This window comes from Saccopteryx leptura, chromosome 6, assembly GCF_036850995.1.
Source record: "Saccopteryx leptura isolate mSacLep1 chromosome 6, mSacLep1_pri_phased_curated, whole genome shotgun sequence".
NCBI classification, from domain to species: domain Eukaryota; kingdom Metazoa; phylum Chordata; class Mammalia; order Chiroptera; family Emballonuridae; genus Saccopteryx; species Saccopteryx leptura.
The window spans coordinates 132,624,724-132,643,396 of record NC_089508.1 but is presented as its reverse complement, the minus strand read 5'-3'; the positions used below and the strand labels follow the sequence as shown (position 1 = coordinate 132,643,396).

At 42.1% G+C, this 18,673-nt stretch overlaps 1 protein-coding gene across 3 annotated transcripts in view; it reads left to right on the top strand.

Annotated features, from left to right (window-relative positions):
- Positions 1-16,315, top strand: part of RAD50 (RAD50 double strand break repair protein) — a 103,708-nt gene extending 87,393 nt beyond the window's left edge. For all 3 annotated transcript variants that reach the window (XM_066344446.1, XM_066344445.1, XM_066344444.1), the window contains 4 exons: positions 10,686-10,771; positions 11,471-11,613; positions 14,448-14,581; positions 15,969-16,315. In XM_066344446.1, coding sequence (XP_066200543.1) covers positions 10,686-10,771; positions 11,471-11,613; positions 14,448-14,581; positions 15,969-16,155 — 550 coding nt within the window. In that variant the 3' untranslated portion in view covers positions 16,156-16,315. The remainder of the gene's footprint in view (positions 1-10,685; positions 10,772-11,470; positions 11,614-14,447; positions 14,582-15,968) is intronic.
- The last annotated feature ends 2,358 nt before the right edge of the window (positions 16,316-18,673 follow it).

Genomic DNA, 18,673 nt, shown 5'->3' with positions numbered 1-18,673 from the left:
AGAGTGCCTCAATCACAGAGGCATCATGCTGAGCCAAGTGAGGGCGGGTGAGGGGCTTGATGTGGCCAGTCAGGGCTGCAGAGGCGGGGAGGTGCAGGGGTGATTTCCAGCAACTTAGTCTGACAGAAGGAACAAAGCCAAGCTGTTTACTGAGGTGTTATCTGGTAATCAGATGGATTCTACTAAATGCGAAGAAAAGGGGTGGTACACATTTCCCCAAAACTGAGTCTTTGTGGGATTGTACTTGCAAACAGTGGCCTTGCTAAGGTTTCTACTATGAGCCTTAAATTTGCCTTCTCACCTAGAAGAAAGTGAAGTCTAAAATTTCCCTCATTGTTTCACCTCTTAGAATGAAGAATGCAGTCAGTGTAATTGTTGCATTTAGCTGTCTATTTAAGGTAACACAGGAAATTAGCAATGCATTTTCAAGAAAAGCTGATTAGTATCTGTTATTAGTAATCATCTAAAAACATCACTGATTATAAGCATTACCAGTGGTCAGAGAGACACTGGCTGAGAAAGGGAGAAAGGGGAAAACACTCAGCATTTAGAATGTAGTACTTCTTGCCCTTTAATAGAATATATAAATTAAAGTTAGATGATTTTAGAATACAGCAAAGTACACTGTTCTACCCTATGCCAATTTACACTATCAGCCTTCCCCAAATGTGGAATGTTGCATGTTAAGCCACACTTCTGAGACTCAGTGAAAACATGTAACTCTTAAAGTTTTGACTCCAAGGCAGCCAGCCAGCTCTCTGTGAATCTCTTCAGAGCTTGGCTCCTGGAACCTGGGGAGGGCTTAGCCAGGGCTCACTTCTCACAGCCGCCATTCTTGTGTTTACCTTGAATACAGGACAGTTTCACGCCACTGGGCCCTGCAGCATCCAGCCAGACACTTAGTAAACCAAGATAGCCAGAGACCTTTCACACTTACTGCAGTTTTTATTAACCAGTTGTCTCTTGCGATAGTGGTTGGACCATTGCCTGAATTTTAAAAGCTGCTTTTTGGGGAGTCTGGCCAAAGGAAATTAGTTCAGTAGTTTTAAGAATTTAGTAATAGTCTTAAGGGTTTTATCTAGAAAAAGAGGTTATTTTTCTTTTAAATGTGCAACTTGTTTGGCAAATTAGGGATTTTGAGTTTTGCTAGGTAATTAAAATCATGATTAGTAGAACATGATACTTATGATACCATTTCCTTTACATGAGAGGGTTTCCGCTGACCTAAATATTGGGAGACAGGAAGTTCTCACGGTGGCGTACCAGGGCAGCTGGGAAGAGTATCCAGTGTAGAAATGAATAACAATGGTCACAGCCAAGTTCTTAGCAACCTATATATTTCAAAGTTTGGTCTAGTTTTAAATACAAGGATGAGAATAATGTTGGAAAATGTCTTTTGTTAATTAAGTATAATCTATTTTGCTTTTTTCCAACTTGTTTAATTTTTATTAACCTAGTTTTTCCATACTTCTGAACTAATATTTGTTATTAGAAAGGCATGTTTGTATTTGGCCCTTTTAATCAATATTTTATTCAGCCTGACCAGGCGGTGGTGCAGTGGATAGCGCATTGGACTGGGATGCAGAGGACCTAGGTTCGAAACCCCGAGGTCACCGGCTTGAGCACAGACTCATCTGGCTTTAGCGCAGGCTCACCAGCTTGAGTGCGGAATCACTGGCTTGAGTGTGGAATCACTGTCTTGAGTGTGGGATCGTAGACATAACCCAAGGTTGCTGTCTTGAACCCAAGGTTGGTTGCTTGACAAGGTGTTACTCACTCTGCTGTAGCGCCCCTAGCCTCCCCCCCACCCCCCGCCGTCAAGGCACATATGAGAAAGCAATCAAAGAACAACTAAGGTGTCACAACGAAGAATTGATGCTTCTCATATCTCCTTCCTGTCTGTCTGTCCCTCTCTCTGTCTCTCACTGCTTCTGTCACAAAAAAAAATTCAATAAGATAGCTTGAGACTATGGGGCAATACAGTTAAAGATTTGCCATTTTATGTGCACTTCTGATTTTGAGGATTAGTTCACATTTTGCAGAATGGTAGCTAACCTTCCTTAGTACTTTGAGTCCTGGAAGTGGTTTAAATAATAGAAAAAGCAGGCCCTAGAAAGGTTTTTACCTGGCAGGTGAGGTTTTGGACTATTTAGATGCTATTTTCTATCCCCTTAGATACCTGTTCTCTAATGACTCCATTTCAGGCGTTCAGTTCTCTGCTAATGGCTAAACCCTGAAGGGATTTAGAAAGCAGCTCAGAACAGCAGCAGTAACCCTGAACGACTGTCTTGGGAAGGTCTGATATGCTTCATTTGTGACATCAAACTAGAGCATAGGTGTACTCAGGAAGAAGATAATTCAGAAGCTTTTCATTAAATGTCCAAGTGTAGGAGGCAGTTGGGCAGCTTAGAACAAAAAGGAAAGTCATCTTATTGCTGAGGCAGAAGCCATGGTGCAAAGTGGCTCTGAAGGACAGTTCAATGAGCCTAACATTTAAAGGAGGTGTGTTTATAAAGAAGGAGAGGGACATGAAGGGCAACAGCTGCACAAATAACACTGGCACACCTCTGTTGCTTGCTCGCTCACTTTCTTTTAATAGGTTTTTTAGAACAGTTTTATTTTTAATTTTTTCCCCAAATCAATAAATGACTTTTATTGCATCTTTAAAATATTGCAAATAAGTGAGGAATCATGCAGCATCTTGCTGTTTCTATAGCTGGACAACTTAGATCTTATTTGTCAGCCTACTGAACTATTCCTTTTCCAGAAAATAGATACCATCCAAGATTTTTCGGGTATCCTTGGTTTTAACAGTTCTGGCTTGCTGAATCAAGGCAGTTAAATTTGTTACAAGTTACAAGTTCAAGGTCATTTCCTTCATCTTTCTAAGCTTGAGATACTGAATAAGCAATGTGTGACCTCTTCTGAACCCTGCAGATGTATTTTTCCCTGAGAAATTTCTGATTTCAACAAGAAAACCATTCTGTATAATGACGATGATGAGGAAGTGAGTGTACAGGGTCACACCCTTGGTCACATTCTGTACATGACAGCAGGTAGTTCCTTTCTGTTTCCCCACCATTTGTCAACCCCAAGCCTCCTCTTCTTCTTCCCAAGGGGACTGAGTTCTACATTGATGTGATTGAAGTCCATCCACAGGGTGCCCCTGGAGCCCTTCACAATATCTGTGCCTCCCTTCAGAGTGATGTCCACGTTTTCTGGGATGTCAACCATCTGATTGCTGAGAATGGTCTTCGTCCTCACAGTATTTGTGGCAAATAGTTCAGGGCAGTTTTAGGTTCATAGCAAAATCAAGCCAAAAATACAGAGGTTTCCTCCAACCCAACGGCCATAACTACCCACTGTCAACATTCTTCACCAGAGTAGTACATTTGGTGGACCTGCACATATCATGATCCCCTGAAGTCTGTATTTTACATCAAGGCTCATTTCACTCTTGGTGTTGTCCATTCTGTGGTTTGGACAGATGAATGATGGCGTGTATACTACCATATACTATCACATAGAGCAGTTTCGCTGGCACGTGTCTTTGTCTTTCTGGCCTCGTGGTGCCCTCTTTCAGACAGGAAATCAGTAGGCCCTGTCATGTGTGCGGGTCACATCCTAAGGCTTTCATGGATTACCACAATTATCCACACCACCATTGTCATCAGTTGTCCTCATAAAAATGCCATAGATTGTTACTGAAATTTTTAAGGAAATCTTTCAGGTTAAATATAAGAACAAATAATTTTGTTGACCACTGTATTCTTAGATCTTAGACCTTTTCACTTTCTTACAGGAACCAGTTTTCACAAAACCTCTCGCTTCATGTTATGCATTGAACTGAGCAATATGCACACTCCGGGCACATGGTGGGGCTGGTGCAACTAGCCAGATGCCACTTACCCACAAGTTTCCAGCTCATGAAATTCATATCTTTGCCTCAGCAGAATGATTGTTTACTAGAGATTGTGGGCCTTCAAGGTCATTCTTAAATGTTAATTACCTATAAAGTCCAGGTGTTAAAGGTGTGTGAAGTTCATCTTGAGCCTGTACTGTTAATCATCAGTCTGCTGTCCCAGTCTGCACAGCACTGTCACACCTGCTTGTCCTCCACAGCCCTCCTCAGTCAGAGTCAGATAAGAGTAGTGTCCCCACCTCCTTATCCCTCCTGCCTCCATTATACTTCCACCAGGTTCCTGTTCCTAATGGCGGTGCTCTCTGTTCCCTGCTCGTTTTAGGCAGATTTCCACCCTGGCCTTCCCCATTTCCTCTCACAATACTATATTCTAAGCAAGCTGAACATTTTGTTCCCTTTAGACATCTCACATTTTCCCATGGTATTTCTCTTCCTTGGAATGTTACCTTGATGAAACCTTTCCCAAGCAGGTGTAATTTTTCCCTCCTGTGTACTCTATAACATTTTATACAACTTACACCACTTAACTCATTGGTTTTTCAACCTTTTTACAGTTGGGAACCGGTGAAAATAGTAGAATTGTTTCAGGGACCCCTAAGGCAGAAATCACCCTGAGCCTAAAGAAATTCAACTAAGATCATTGGGTCTCTATAATCATACATCAGGGTGGTTACCTCTTTCGAGGACCGATACAAAATTTCTGGCAGACCAGTCTGCGGACCAGCGGTTGAAAACCACTGATCTTAACCCATTCAACCTTGTATTACAGATATTTACGTTTCCCTGTATTTACTCCATTACTGTGCAAATCACCATGGTTCACACTGGACTTAGGTTTATTTCTATGACATTGTCTAAGTTTATTTGTTACTTAAGGATTAGTACATTGGTAACATATTTTATTTCCCTCACAGTCCTTTGCATGTATGTATACACAAATATATCATTTTTGTTTTAATGTGAATAGTATAACCCTGTAGGTATTTTTCTGTTGGCTTTTCTGTCACTTAATGTGATGAAAATCTTTTATGTTTATATATATAAGTACTTCATTTTTAACAGCTGCATAATATATAAAATGGGTGTTACCTACTTTATTTAACCACTGATGGATGTATTAGGAAGCTTTTAAATGTTTACTGTTACAGACAGTGCTACTATGGATGTATTTGCACACTGGTACATATACGCTAGGAAGATAGCTTCTTAGAAATAGTTAATGGGTCACAGGGTATGTATATTTTCACATTATTGCCAAATTGCCTTCCAAACACACTTGTAAAATTTGTATCCACTAATAGTGTATAAAAGTACCCATTTCTCCATGTCTGCACTTCATATTATCATCCTTTGGAGTTTTTGCCAATATGTTGCACACACAAAGAATGCTCACTTTAACTTATATTTCCGTTTACTAGTGAGGTTAAACAGTTTTATACATGTTGGCTATTTGTAGTTCTTTCTGAGAATTGCTTGTTCATATCTCTCTGCAAATTTTTCTGTTAGGTTGTCTTTTTCTCAATACTTTGTACCACTTCTTAAATATATATTCTGGATATTAGTCCTTTTCACATACATTGCAAGTAATTTTTAGTTTGTCTTTTTAAATTTCTTTAGGATGCTATTGTGACTTTTAATTTTTAGGTAGGCAAATCTTTAATCTTAATTTCTGGGTTCTGGATTAGAAGCATGTCCTCAATCCTAAGATTATAAAATTATTTTATTCTGATAGTTTTATTTAACTTTTAATCCTTTAATTTGTTTTAATTTTATTTGAGGTTTGATAAAGGGTGGTGATATGTTTGTTTTTCCTCTCTCCAAGACTATTAAAACCTTCCTTGTTGATTTAAAATGTCATTTATAAACTAAAGTTCTGTACGTATTTGGTTTATTTCATTTTGATTCCTGTCCCACTACTGTGATTTTATCCTTTTGAATTTTTTTTTTTTTTTTTTTTTTTTTTTTAGCAAGAGAGAGGAGGGCACAGAGAGAGGGATAAGGAACAGATAGGAAGGGAGAGAGAGAACTATCAGCTCATAGTTGTGACATTTTAGTTGTTCATTGATTGCTTTTTCATATGTGCTTTGACTGGGGGGCTCCAGCCAAGCCAGTGACCCCTTGTTCAAGCCAGCAACCTTGGGCTCATGCCAGTGACCATGGGGTCATGTCTATGACCCCACACTCAAGCTAGCGACCTTGCGCTCAAGCTGGTGAGCCCATGCTCAAGCCAGAGACCTCAGGGTTTCAAACCTGGGTCCTCGGCATCCCAGGCCAACACTCTATTCACTGTGCCACCGCCTGTTCAGGCTGTCCTTTTGAAATACGAACTTTAGAATCACCTTATGAATTTCATTTAAAAATGTTTTTAATCTTGTTGGGAGTTTTGTTTAGATATCATTTACTTATGGATTACTGAGGAGAATGGACACCTTTGCAATGTTGAATCTCCCATTTTGGATCTTACAGTATGTCTTCCCTATTTAATCAGTTATTTTTTTGTCCTATAATAAAGTTTTATAGCTTTTCCCTTTAGATCCTCTACCATTTGGTAAGGCTTCTTCCTAGTTTATTTCAATGTTTTGTTTAGTTTTCGCACATGCACATGTGTGTATTTTTCTGAAGTGAGAAGCAGGGAGTCAGAGAGACAGACTCCCGCATGCACCCGACCAGATCCACCCAGCAAGCTCACTAGGGGGTGATGCTGTGCCCATCTGGGGCGTTGCTCCACTGCAACCAGAGCCATTCTAGCACCTGAAGCGGAGGCCATGGAGCCATCCTCAGTGCCCAGGCCAACTTTGCTCCAGTGGAACCTTGGCTGCGGGAGGGGAAGAGAGAGATAGAGAGAAAGGTGAGAGGGAAGGGTGGAGAAGCAGATGGGCGCTTCTCCTGTGTGCCCTGGCCAGGGATCGAACCCAGGACTTCCACATACTGGGCTGACGCTCTACCACTGAGCCAACTGGCCAGGGCTGTTTTGTTTTCTTGAGTACAAATGAGAGACAGGCAGGAAAGGTGAGAGAAAGATGAGAAGCATCAACGCATAGTTGCAGCACTTTAGTTGTTCATTGATTGCTTCTCATTTGTGCCTTCTTCAGTCAAGCCAGTGACCTTGGGCTCAAGCCAGTGACCTTTGGGCTTAAGCTGGCGACCTGCACTCAAGCTAGTGAGCCTGCGCTCAAGCCAGCAACTCCAGGTTTTGAACCTGGGTTCTCAGTGTCCCAAGTCAATGCTCTATCACTGTGCCACCACCGGTCAGGCTTCAGTTTTCATTGCCCTGTGAATAAGATCATTTTTCTATTGTTTTCTATTGAACTTTGCTACTAGATAATAAAATTATTAATTTCTGAGTATGTACTTTATTTGACTACCTTATTAGTCTTGTTTTTCAGTTGATTTCTTAGATTGCCTAAGTGCACAATTATATCACCTTCAGAAATAATGACATGTTTTGGGCTCCCCCCCCCCCTTTGACTCTCCTTTTTAAAATTTTTCTTCTTAAATTGTTAAGGATCTCTAGGATATTATTTTAGGGTAGCCATATAAGAGGCATCTTTCTCTTGTTTTTATCTTTAGGAGGAACACTTCTGTAAATTTTAACATTAAATTTGATGTCACTATGGATATCTGATAGAGTCATTTTGTCAAAGTAAGAAGATTTTCTATTTTTCACTGAGGATTTTTATCAAAACTCAGTATTACAAGTACTTTTTTGACATCTATTATTTTTTATTTTAATCCATTAATGCAGTGAGTGAATCATCTAAAAAAAATTTCTGTTGTACTAATCTTGCTTTCTTATTATAAATATTCCTTGATTATGATATATTCTTTTTAATACCTCACTGCTAAATTTGATCTTATTTAGAATGTTTGTATTTATAGTTGTACGCAAAATAGGCTTATACTTTTTCTTCCTTTCTGCTTATGTTTCCTTGTGCTATGTAGTATTTTATATACTTGAGATTAAAGTGTACCAGTGTACCTTGAAGATCTGATAACATTTACTCATAAAACTATCTGAGCTTGGTGGCTTTAAAATGGCATTTTGACTGCGTTTTTTTTTTTTTTTTAATGATCATATTCAAGGGCTGTTAATATTCTATCCACTTTTCTCTGATCATGAGCAAGTTACTAACTTCATCAAATCTCAGTTTTCAAAATGTGAAGATGGGGATAACCAACCTAACTCTGCCAGTACTTTTGTAAGGATTAAATGAGAAAATATGATTGTTTAAGCATGACTGTGCCTCCCATAAGGTAATGCTCATCAATAGTAACCACTATTACCACTGTTACTCCCTCAGGTAGACTAATGTAGTCACCTTAATCATCTCCAGTTATTGCACAGTGGGCTTATCAACTCCAGACGAGAGAGAGGATACAGCCAGCGTAGCATCCGCTTTCTCTGACGCACCCGTTGGTGAGTCTAGATCAGGCATGGCCAACATACGGCCCGCGGGCCAAATCCAGCCCGCATAATGAGTTTATGCAGCCCACGATTAAATTTTTAATATTCTCCACTACTTTAAAATCTCAGCTACTCAGAAGCGGAAGAGTCTTTGATTATTGGAAATCGAGATATTTAAGAAGATAGTGATACACGGAAAAGAATTCCGCCTGTGACTAATCTAGGGTTAACTTCCAATAATTGGTCGAATGGATTCGCGATACGTATTTTTTTTAATTCCATTATAAAGATTTACAACTTTTGTACTCATCTGTACTCGATATGAACTTGTTTGACGTTTAGCAGCAATGTGAAACCCACATTCCTTTAGGTGGAGGTTGCCAGTGTGCACCCAAGGTCAAACAATTCGTTATTTTTGTGGTCAAGTGTGCTGAATCAAGTGGCATTGTAGCATAGACAATAGCTGCAGTTGATAACTGAAAACGTGTCCAGGCTGTTTGTAAAACGAAATAATTGTTTTGCAATAGAACCCCTTCAAGCTCATTCTATTAATCAAATATTGTTTCAATTGATTGCGATACAGTTTGGATATTTATATGGTATGTACTTATATTTTTATTAAAATAATATTGCATATTAAAATTTTTTCACTCACATTTATTCATAAACAAATTACATAATAAAATTTTGTTTACTTAAATGAATCGTTTTTGTATTTAACATTTTTTTAATTTTAATATTTCGTCTGGCCCATGAAAAAAGTTTTCTTTCTAATCTGGCCCGGGGGCAAAAACTGTTGGCCATGCCTGGTCTAGATCTTTCTCAGGACCAGAACTTCTACCTGCAGTGCTCTGAGCACACCCACCGACGGGCCAGAACGCAGCCCCTCAGTGTAGGGAGCCACGGCAGAGGCTGTGTCTGCTCCTTGCACCCCTGCCTCACCTGAGCTTGCTCTGCATTGGGAATGCTTATTTATGGAAGATTTTTAACTTGAATGGAAAGATGACTTTTTAAAAAATTAAATTTATTGGAGTGACACTGGTTAGAAAAGATGATTTTTTAAAAATGTAATCTGAAAAATCAGGAATGTAATGTATGAAACTATAAATTACATGACTGGTCCCGAAACATTCTCTGGGGCTGTGTGTGTTTTAAGCAGATATTCAGAAGTTTCATCTCCATCCTATGAAAGGAGTATAAAATGTTAGGCTGAGACAGATATGTAAAGTAGAAAATGGAGATGCTGTATTCTCATCAACAAACAGAATATGGTTTTTTCCAGCCTATTACTTCAAAATCCTTCATCTGATATTTAAAATATATTTATGTTGAGTCATTTCTTTCTCTTTTGCTGGTGAGAGAGAAGATCCTGAAATGATTATGCAGAGGCAGAGTATTACGTTCAGTTTCTTTTTTTGTATACATCAGATAAGAGGCTTGCAAATGGAAGTAAGGCGCCTCACATCCTTTGTGTGGTAGTGGCTCTGACGGGTGCCTGTCACCAGTGCAGCTGGTATTAGTTCACAAACCTGCTTCCAAAGAACCTGAGGGCTTTGTGATGAAAGGTGACAATAGTAAGAACAGCATTAGATTTTGAAAAGCTACATTTGTTTTTACAAACATTTCTTTCCTCCTTTTTAGTGTTTAGAACTACTAGTTTTTTAGGAGTGATGCAAGGGTGCGGGGAAGGGTGTACATACTTAGAGTTAGCATTTCTGATTTTTTGACTAGGAAGGGAAAAGTTTGAGGTTCAGCACAGCTTAAGTCTCTAAATTGCCCTTTCTGAACCAAAGCTTTGTAGATAAAAAGCTCACAGATCTGAGGAATAAAAGCAGCCCGAGAGGCTGCTTTTGGTGATTCTTAATAGTAACAGAAGAGGGAAGAGGCAGCAGTTCTGAAGATACAGCCTTTCCCCACAGAGTAAGGGGCCCTTCCTCCCCTCTAACTCACTGTCTTCCATTCAGCAGGACTTCTGTAACCGGTGGGCATCCGTGGAAAGAGTTCTTCCAATAAGCCTAAGAAAAGTCTACTAAAATCTATTTTCTGAAATTTTTACAGTATTTAAGGAAATGTTTGTCATATCATAAAGAGTAAAAATGGAGAAGGGTAGGGACCCTAGAGCTCTGGAAATATGACTAGCAGTTTTCATTATTATCTAAGCAACAAGGTTTTGGTCCTGCTTATTTTTTCTAGTTTTACTATAGCCTACTTTTATCACTGAAATATTAGGGAAGTTACTTTGTGGTATTGTTATGAGGTTACTTAACATTATTATATTTTTCATATTTTAATATATTACTATTATAAATAATAATATGTTCTATTATTCCATTCAAGTACCACTGGCTTTTTTTCTAGAGCAATAATGAAATTTCACAGTATGAAAATGGAAGAAATCAATAAAATCATCCGTGACCTTTGGCGAAGCACCTATCGTGGACAAGGTAACAGCATGGTGTATCACGAGTGCCCTGTCCCCAGCTCTCACCCACACGGCTTTCCATCATGCCAGCATTATTACCTCCTTGACCCTTTACTGAACATCTTTTTGATGTTTTCTAAGAATTCTTGACATCTTGTAGCAAGAAAAAATGCAAAGCTTTCTATTCCAGGGCCTGACAGGACTTAACATATTTGGCTAGAATGCACATTATATTTAACTGATGACATAATAGGTTCTGTTGAGTGTCGATAGGAATAAGCCGAAATGAGATAAGAAAACCATCAGGAGGAAACTCTTAATAGAGGAACTAAGACAGGCAGAGCCAAGACTGAGGGTTGGGTCTCTGGGTTGCTCCTAGCAGAAATCCGTGTGAACCCTCTCAGCCAGAGGAAAGGGTTCCAAGCCGGTCAGGTTTCCCCCGTACTGTCAGCCTCACATGCTGCGCCTAGGCTTATTTGATCATGTTTGCAAACAACAGAAGGCTAGCAGGGGTCTCCAAACTTTTTACACAGGAGGCCAGTTCACTGTCCCTCAGACCATTGGAGGGCTGCCAAATACAGTGGTCCTCTCACTGACCACCAATGAAAGAGGTGCCCCTTCCAGAAGTGCAGTGGGGGCTGGATAAATGGCCTCAGGGGGCCGTAGTTTGGGGACGCCTGCGAGGGTAGCTTCCTCTAAAATCTTCTTCCTTCTGTGTCAGACATTGAATACATAGAAATCCGGTCTGATGCTGATGAAAACGTGTCGGCTTCTGATAAACGGCGGAATTACAACTACCGAGTGGTGATGCTGAAGGGAGACGTGGCCTTGGACATGCGAGGACGGTGCAGTGCTGGACAAAAGGCAGGTGTCTCGAGAACCTAGGGCCACCTGTACCCAGAGAACTGACAGAAACATGTCAGTGCAGTGGAAGCACCCAAGGCCGCCATGACGGATGGGAAGCTCTGTACAGCACTCTGGGCTGCCCCGTGAAGTGGACCAGGATTTGCTAACCCCATCACACTCACCCACTCCTAACCAGCATTTCCTGCACTGTTATGGAAGTAGGCCTTTAGGAGGAGGGCCTGAAACAGTTTCACAGGATAGTCTAAATATAAAACCAGGAGCCAAAGACCACTCCTTGTTTTACAGCATTCCTTATGAGAATAAGGTTACTCTGTTGTTGATTGTCAGGCACAAGCTATTTTATGAGTCACCAAGAAGGAAAAAAGCAATTGTAGTTATAAGATGTATCCTGATTTCAGAGAAGTCAAGAGGGGAGGGACGTGTGTTTTAGAGTTGGTGACATGCAGTATTAGGAAACCGGATCCTAGGCTGACCCAGATGAGGCATTACAATATGTGGGAGTCTCACTGAAAAAAGCAGTCCCATTGTAGGTCTGAGCCCCCCAACACCACCCAGCCTAGCCTTTAGGCCTGCACACCATCGAAAAGAAAGGTCTTGAGCTAAAGGCCGTGATACCCACAGGGGCCTCTAGCAGGCATCCCCAAACTACGGCCCCCTGAGGCCATTTATCCGGCCCCCTGCCACACTTCTGGAAGGGGCACCTGTTTCATTGGTGGTCAGTGAGAGGAGCACTGTATGTGGCGACCCTCCAACGGTCTGAGGGACAGTGAACTGGCCCCCTGTGTAAAAAGTTTGGAGACCCTACTGTGTACAGAGACAGCTGCCAGGCAGGTCGCCTGGCTCTGTGTGGGGCTCTGGAAAGACAGCCTGGGTTGGGTGTGGGGCACAGAGCAAATCAGAAAGAGGAGTTTTAGAATTGGGAAAGTAGGACCCACATCCGTGTGGAATAGGCTGATCCTTTCGCTTCCACAGGTTTGTACCCAAGATGTCAGAGTCTTGAGCGTCCTTCTTTCAGTTTAAAAGCAGAGTATATTGGCCCTGGCCAGTTGGCTCAGCGGTAGAGCGTCAGCCTGGCGTGCGGGAGACCCGGGTTCGATTCCCAGCCAGGGCACACAGGAGAAGCGCCCATTTGCTTCTCCACCCCCCTCCCTCCTTCCTCTCTGTCTCTCTCTTCCCCTCCTGCAGCCAAGGCTCCATTGGAGCAAAGATGGCCCGGGCGCTGGGGTCACGGCAGAGCAACGCCCCAGCGGGGCAGAGCATCGCCCCCTGGTGGGCAGAGCGTGGCCCCTGGTGGGTGTGCCGGGTGGATCCCGGTCGGGCGCATGCGGGAGTCTGTCTGACTGTCTCTCCCCGTTTCCAGCTTCAGAAAAATAAAAAAAATAAAAAAAAAGGAAGTAAAAGCAGAGTATATTAATAATATCTCTGGATCCTTGATTTTCTTAACAAATTTTTAAAATTCTAGAAATGGATGCTCATATTACCTGAGTTATTTTCATAAGTAGTTTCTATTCTTACCCAAAGACACTCCATGCATGTATTTTATTGTCAGCCCAGACAGCTATACCAATTTAAGGCATCTGCAGATTATTATCTTAATCATAGTCTGCAAAAAAAGACAAATTTGTGATCTGTAATCAGTATCCCCTACTTGCTTTGGTGATTTTTAGTGGTAATTATGAATGGGAAAATATAGTTTGAAACATGTCTCTTTGGATTAAAAATACTTTCAAAAATAGTTTCTGAACAAAAGTAGATTTCCTGTAGCTACTCTAAGTTATAAAAATTAGCAGTAATTGCTTTCTTGGTGTTGGGGGAGAAGTCCAATGGTTTGGTGGAGGTGGTCCATGCCCTCCCTTAGACTACCCATGGAGCAGGTGGGAGTGGAGGCAGCAGCAGTGAGGTCCAAACGCAGAAGGAAGTGCCCATGCAAAGGGCTGAGCACTGCCCGGCTTCTGCAGTCCACCGGCCTGCCCTGGGCGTCAAGGAAAGGCTGTGTGCTGTCCTGAATCCCTCCCTCACAGATGCTCCTTCACTCACAGATTCTGGGAGCAGTGACTGGCAGCTCACCCAAAGGCAGTGTAGACGTCCCAGAATCGTCCTTTGCTCTTACTCTGTGTGGTTTGTGCCCTTAGACGGTTTCAGCTGGGCCTAAGGGATTAGTATCAGGTTTCTATGAACCATGAAAATGCCTCACTTTCAGTTGCTTGGGTTTCCTGCGGGTAAGCTGAAATAGTACCATACTTCTGCACTCCTGATATGTGGCCCAGACATTCATTCTCTGCCTCTGTCAGAATTATATACACAAGCAACTGTGTGTGGGTTAGAGCGTGATGTAGGCAGGTGCTCATTTTGGACCACAGAACATGGAGGTTTAAGGAAGACTCTAAGAAGTGGTCTCTAAGGCTCTGGAAAATGTAGTGTCCAAGTCTTTGAGGAATCTCATTATCAGGAAAATAAAAAAGGTGAATTTTTACAGTTATACCATTATTAAAATTATTAGGTACAGATACATGGTAATGTGTTTCGATTCACAGCTATGATTTCAAGTTTTGTTATAGCTAATGTTACTGGGGAAGGGGGGTGGGGATCAGCATTCTTTTAGCATTTTATTTTATTGCAAATAATAAGCTGAGAAAATGCACCTGATGTTTCATCTTCTGGAAAGGCATAAGAGTCTGGTCAGAGTGCCAGGCTCTCGCAAACAAAAGAGCAGTGCAGTCAGTGACCTGTGACCTTTCCTGTCTGAAGAGATGAAGCCAGGCCTGCGTGCCTTCCTGGGTGAATGAGGAGAGGGTGTGTGCCGTACAGCTCACGTTGCTGCTTTTCTCCAGGTGTTAGCCTCACTCATTATTCGCCTGGCCCTAGCTGAGACGTTCTGCTTGAACTGTGGTATCCTAGGCTTGGACGAGCCAACAACGAATCTTGACCGAGAAAACATTGAATCACTTGCACATGCTCTGGTTGAGTAAGTTTCTCAAGTTTGGGGACAGGTTACGATAATTTTTGAAGTAAGATTAAAAGAGTTCTGTGGCAAAACCCCACTCTACATGTATCTTCCTTGGGGAAGCTGGTTAGGTTTACCTTTTCATAGTAATTCATCAGCTTTGTTAAAAAAGAACTAGGTGTTGAGCAACAGCAGCATACACACCCTAACCTCCCGTTGTGCTCACGGGAAACTCATGGTGAGAGTTTCTGGGTTGGTGTGGCTTTCCTGTAAACCCACCAAGCAGCCCATGTGTCATGTACAGGAGTCACCATGACTTGCTAAAACATCCAAGGTGGTAGCAGTGGTTTGGTACTGTCTCCCCAGCTTTTCACATGTGTCACATATCTGTGAGGAATGGCAACTCTTATTCAAAAAAGTATATTAGTGGTTAAGTAGAATCCAGAAAGAGTAAATTACACACACCTTTGAACCACATTCACCCCCAGCAGGGCCGGCTTGCGAGGCAGGCAGCCCTGGGCTTAGGGACAGTGCTGGCAGCACTTGGCCCAAAGCTGAGAAACCATTCAGATACTCCTGGCTCCAGGTGGACTCTCTGGCAGACATAATGGTTCTGGTCTGGTAGCAGGTACAGGGCCCGAGAAGAGCTGACCAGCCACCTCCCAGGTGTCCTCTGTAACCAGCCTGTAAGAGCTAGTGCTTTGAGACCTAAGTGCATCCAGCTCCAGGCAAGGGGATGTCAGTGGTTAATTAAAAGAAAGTCTTTCAGGTCCCAGTCTTGTAGCTAGTCACCTCAGCCTATAGAGAAGTGTTCTCAGTCCACCCACTCTGGCTCCGTGTGTCACTAATGATACATCTAGTGACTGGTGGTGGCAGAGTTCTAAGTAGACAGAGTTCCTAAAAAGGCAGCGGTCTTGCATATGTTATTCCCCTTGCCTGTAGTCTGTCTTTTAAAAAAAATTTTCTTCCAGAGAAAAGTAGTGATGGGTCAAGAAAAACCCAAGCAAAGGATTAAGTCAGACTCCTAAAGTTGAGCGGCATAGACATTAAGGAAAACTTAGTAGAGCATTTCCACCTGCTATGGTAAGAACTCTGTGTTCTGGAGCAACTAGATCACGCATTCTTACCAGTCCATAAGCCAGACCTATGTGAAGAGTCAAGCCATGTACTCTGCCGTCAGAAGAGGAGATGGGAGTCCTACCTGGCTGGGTGGGGGTCGGGGTCCACTCCACCCCTCTCCCACTTCCTGCAGGGCTGTCAGAGGCCCTGACACTCACGTGGCACAGGAAAAGCCAGTCATCACAGCACACAGTCATGTGTCTGACAGGGTCCTCAGTTGCTTTTTCAAATAAAGGAAAAGGTTATTTATGCTCTTTAGTAACAAAATGTTCTAAATATATTGTTTCAGAATAATAAAAAGTCGCTCACAGCAACGTAACTTCCAGCTGCTGGTAATCACTCACGATGAAGATTTTGTGGAGCTGTTAGGGCGTTCTGAATATGTGGAGAAATTCTACAGGATTAAGAAGAACATTGACCAGTGCTCAGAGATTGTGAAATGTAGTGTCAGCTCCCTGGGATCTTATGTTCATTAAAAGTACTCAAGATTGAATTGCCTTAGAAACACAAGTCCTTAAGCAGCTGCTTATTTCTGCTATCAACTGAGTCAGTAAGCAAATATATTCTTTAAAAGGAGGTCTGTGTCTAGGATTTTTGAATGTCTGAGAGGTTCTTACATGATTAAAATTGTTTCACATGAAATCCGGACTGATTCCTGAACTGCACCCTCCAGGCAGCTGGACCACCAGCAGGGCTCTGCCGCACAGGCGGCCGGCCACCCTCCCTCCCCGGGTCAGCCTGGCAGGCGCCCCGGACCCCGCTGCCCCCCCTTCTAGAGCACTGTGAAGAAGTAGGTTCTCGCTGCCTTGACGAAAGTCAGTGTTAACTGTTACCACTAAATTTATTTCCTTGGAAGTGGTTTTTAAAAACTGAGTTATCAGTTTACTATCTGAAAATTACCATAAATGATGAGATTTTAATGTATGGCTCCACTCTTAATTCTTTAAGTCCAGCCAACTGACCACTCTGGCCTCAGTTTTCCCAACTAAAATTTTAAGTAGTTGAGTGGGGCTTCAGGGTTTCATGGGCACATTAAGTAATCTAGTTCAGTACCCCCTGCCCCCCTCCCCACACATCCCTGTAGGTTGTCATCCAGACTCTGGGTTCTCTGCAGAGAGCAAAGTCCCCACTTCGCACATCACCTTGAAAAACAGAGCAAGAGCAGGGCCTCCCTGCACTTGGGGCTGATTTCCCATCACGAAGCCTTTTGTTCCTGTAAGACTCCCCATTCACTCCAGATCTCAGAGCTAATGAAAGCCCAGTCACCCTTGTTCTGGGGATTGCCAGCTGACATCTTGAAGCCTTTCACAAGCATTGCATGCAGAGTGCTACCAAATCACACTTTTGAGTTAGACTTTGTGGAGTTTTATCATTCAGAGTCAGTCCTGTGGCTCAGATCTGTGTCATCTGCAGACCTGATGAGGATACAGTCTAGACAGCCTTCCTCAGCCTGGGTCTAGGAGAGAATCACTAAGGCCCTTAAGGGGGGAGAAGTGGTGATGGAAGGAGGTTAGACTTTGGGTAGTGATCACCAAATACAATATGCAGTTGATGTGCTATAGAGTGGTACACCTGAAACCTGTATAATTTTATGAACCAACGTCACCCCAACAAATATGATTTAAAAACTGGGTTGGGGGAAAGCCCTAAGGTCCTGAAGTATGTGTGGTAGGCTGATTAATGGCCTGGAAAGGCACCAAGGTCTTAATCCCTGGGGCCTGTAACACTACCTTATATAGCAAAAGGGGCTTTGCAGGTGTGGTTAAAGCTAAGGATCTTGAGATGGGATTATCCTGGAGATTCCTAAAGGTAATCAGTAGTATCCTTATGAGAAGGAGGCAGAGCCCTGGCCAATGGCACAGTGGATAGAGCCTCATCCCAGAGCACTAAGGTCACTGATTTGGTCCCAGGGTGCTGGCTTGACCCCAACATTGCTGATTCAAGCCCCGGTTAGGGCATGTATGAGAAGCAATCAATGAGTGCACAACTACATGGAACAATGAGTTGATGCTTCTCTCTCTCTCAAAATTAAAAAAACAACAACAAAAAAAAATAAGAAGCAGAGAGACCAGTCTGTAGAAGAGGAGAAGGGAATGTGTTGACAGATGCCAGGGAATTCAAGTGACCACTAGAAGCTAAAATAGTCAAAGAAACCAATTTTTCCCTCCAAGCCTCCAAAGAACCAGTGCCGCTGGCACCTGACTTTAGCCCAGCGAGGTCTGGACTCCTGACCTCTAGAACTACAAGAGAGTAAATTCGCGTTGTTTTAAGCTGCTGGGTTTGTGGTCATTTGTTACAGCAGCAATAGGACACTAATACAGTATCCACTGTATGTAATCAACTTCTGTGCATATAAAATGATACTAATTAGGTACTGTCCTTGAGAGAATAGAAAAAATATTCAAATTATTTTCTGTGTTGTGTGGTTCCCACAAAGAATGCTGGTTGAAAAGGCTGGTCTAGTTCGTCACCCAGTCCCTAGATGAAAGGGCCAAGCAGCACAGCTGCCACACCAAGCACCTTTGTCCAAAGCCCCTTCTCGTGACCATGCTCAGTCATCTTAATTAGCACTGAAAAACTAAAATTACCCATATTTACCAAATTAACAATATCTTGACAAAGATGCCTAAATAGCAGGTGCATTCACTCAGCATAGATCAGGAACTCATCAATTAAGAGCAATCAATCCCAGTCATATTGAAATAAACATAATTAACCAATGTGTTTTTATCCCAAGAGTTCAAGACTATTTCAGAAAATGAGAAATCTGTTCCTAAATCATCAGCATGATAAAGCCAAAGGGAAAAATTTCTGATAGATGCCTAACACTGGCCATTATTTGATAAAACTATCTCCTAGCTTTGGCAAACTCATAACATTGCAAAGAATAAAAGAATATTTTATTGATGTTATTTGTCATCAAATCAGAATTAAACTCAAGCAAAAGATAAAAAACACTAAATAATAAAACTGGTCACCTTCTGTCAACATGTT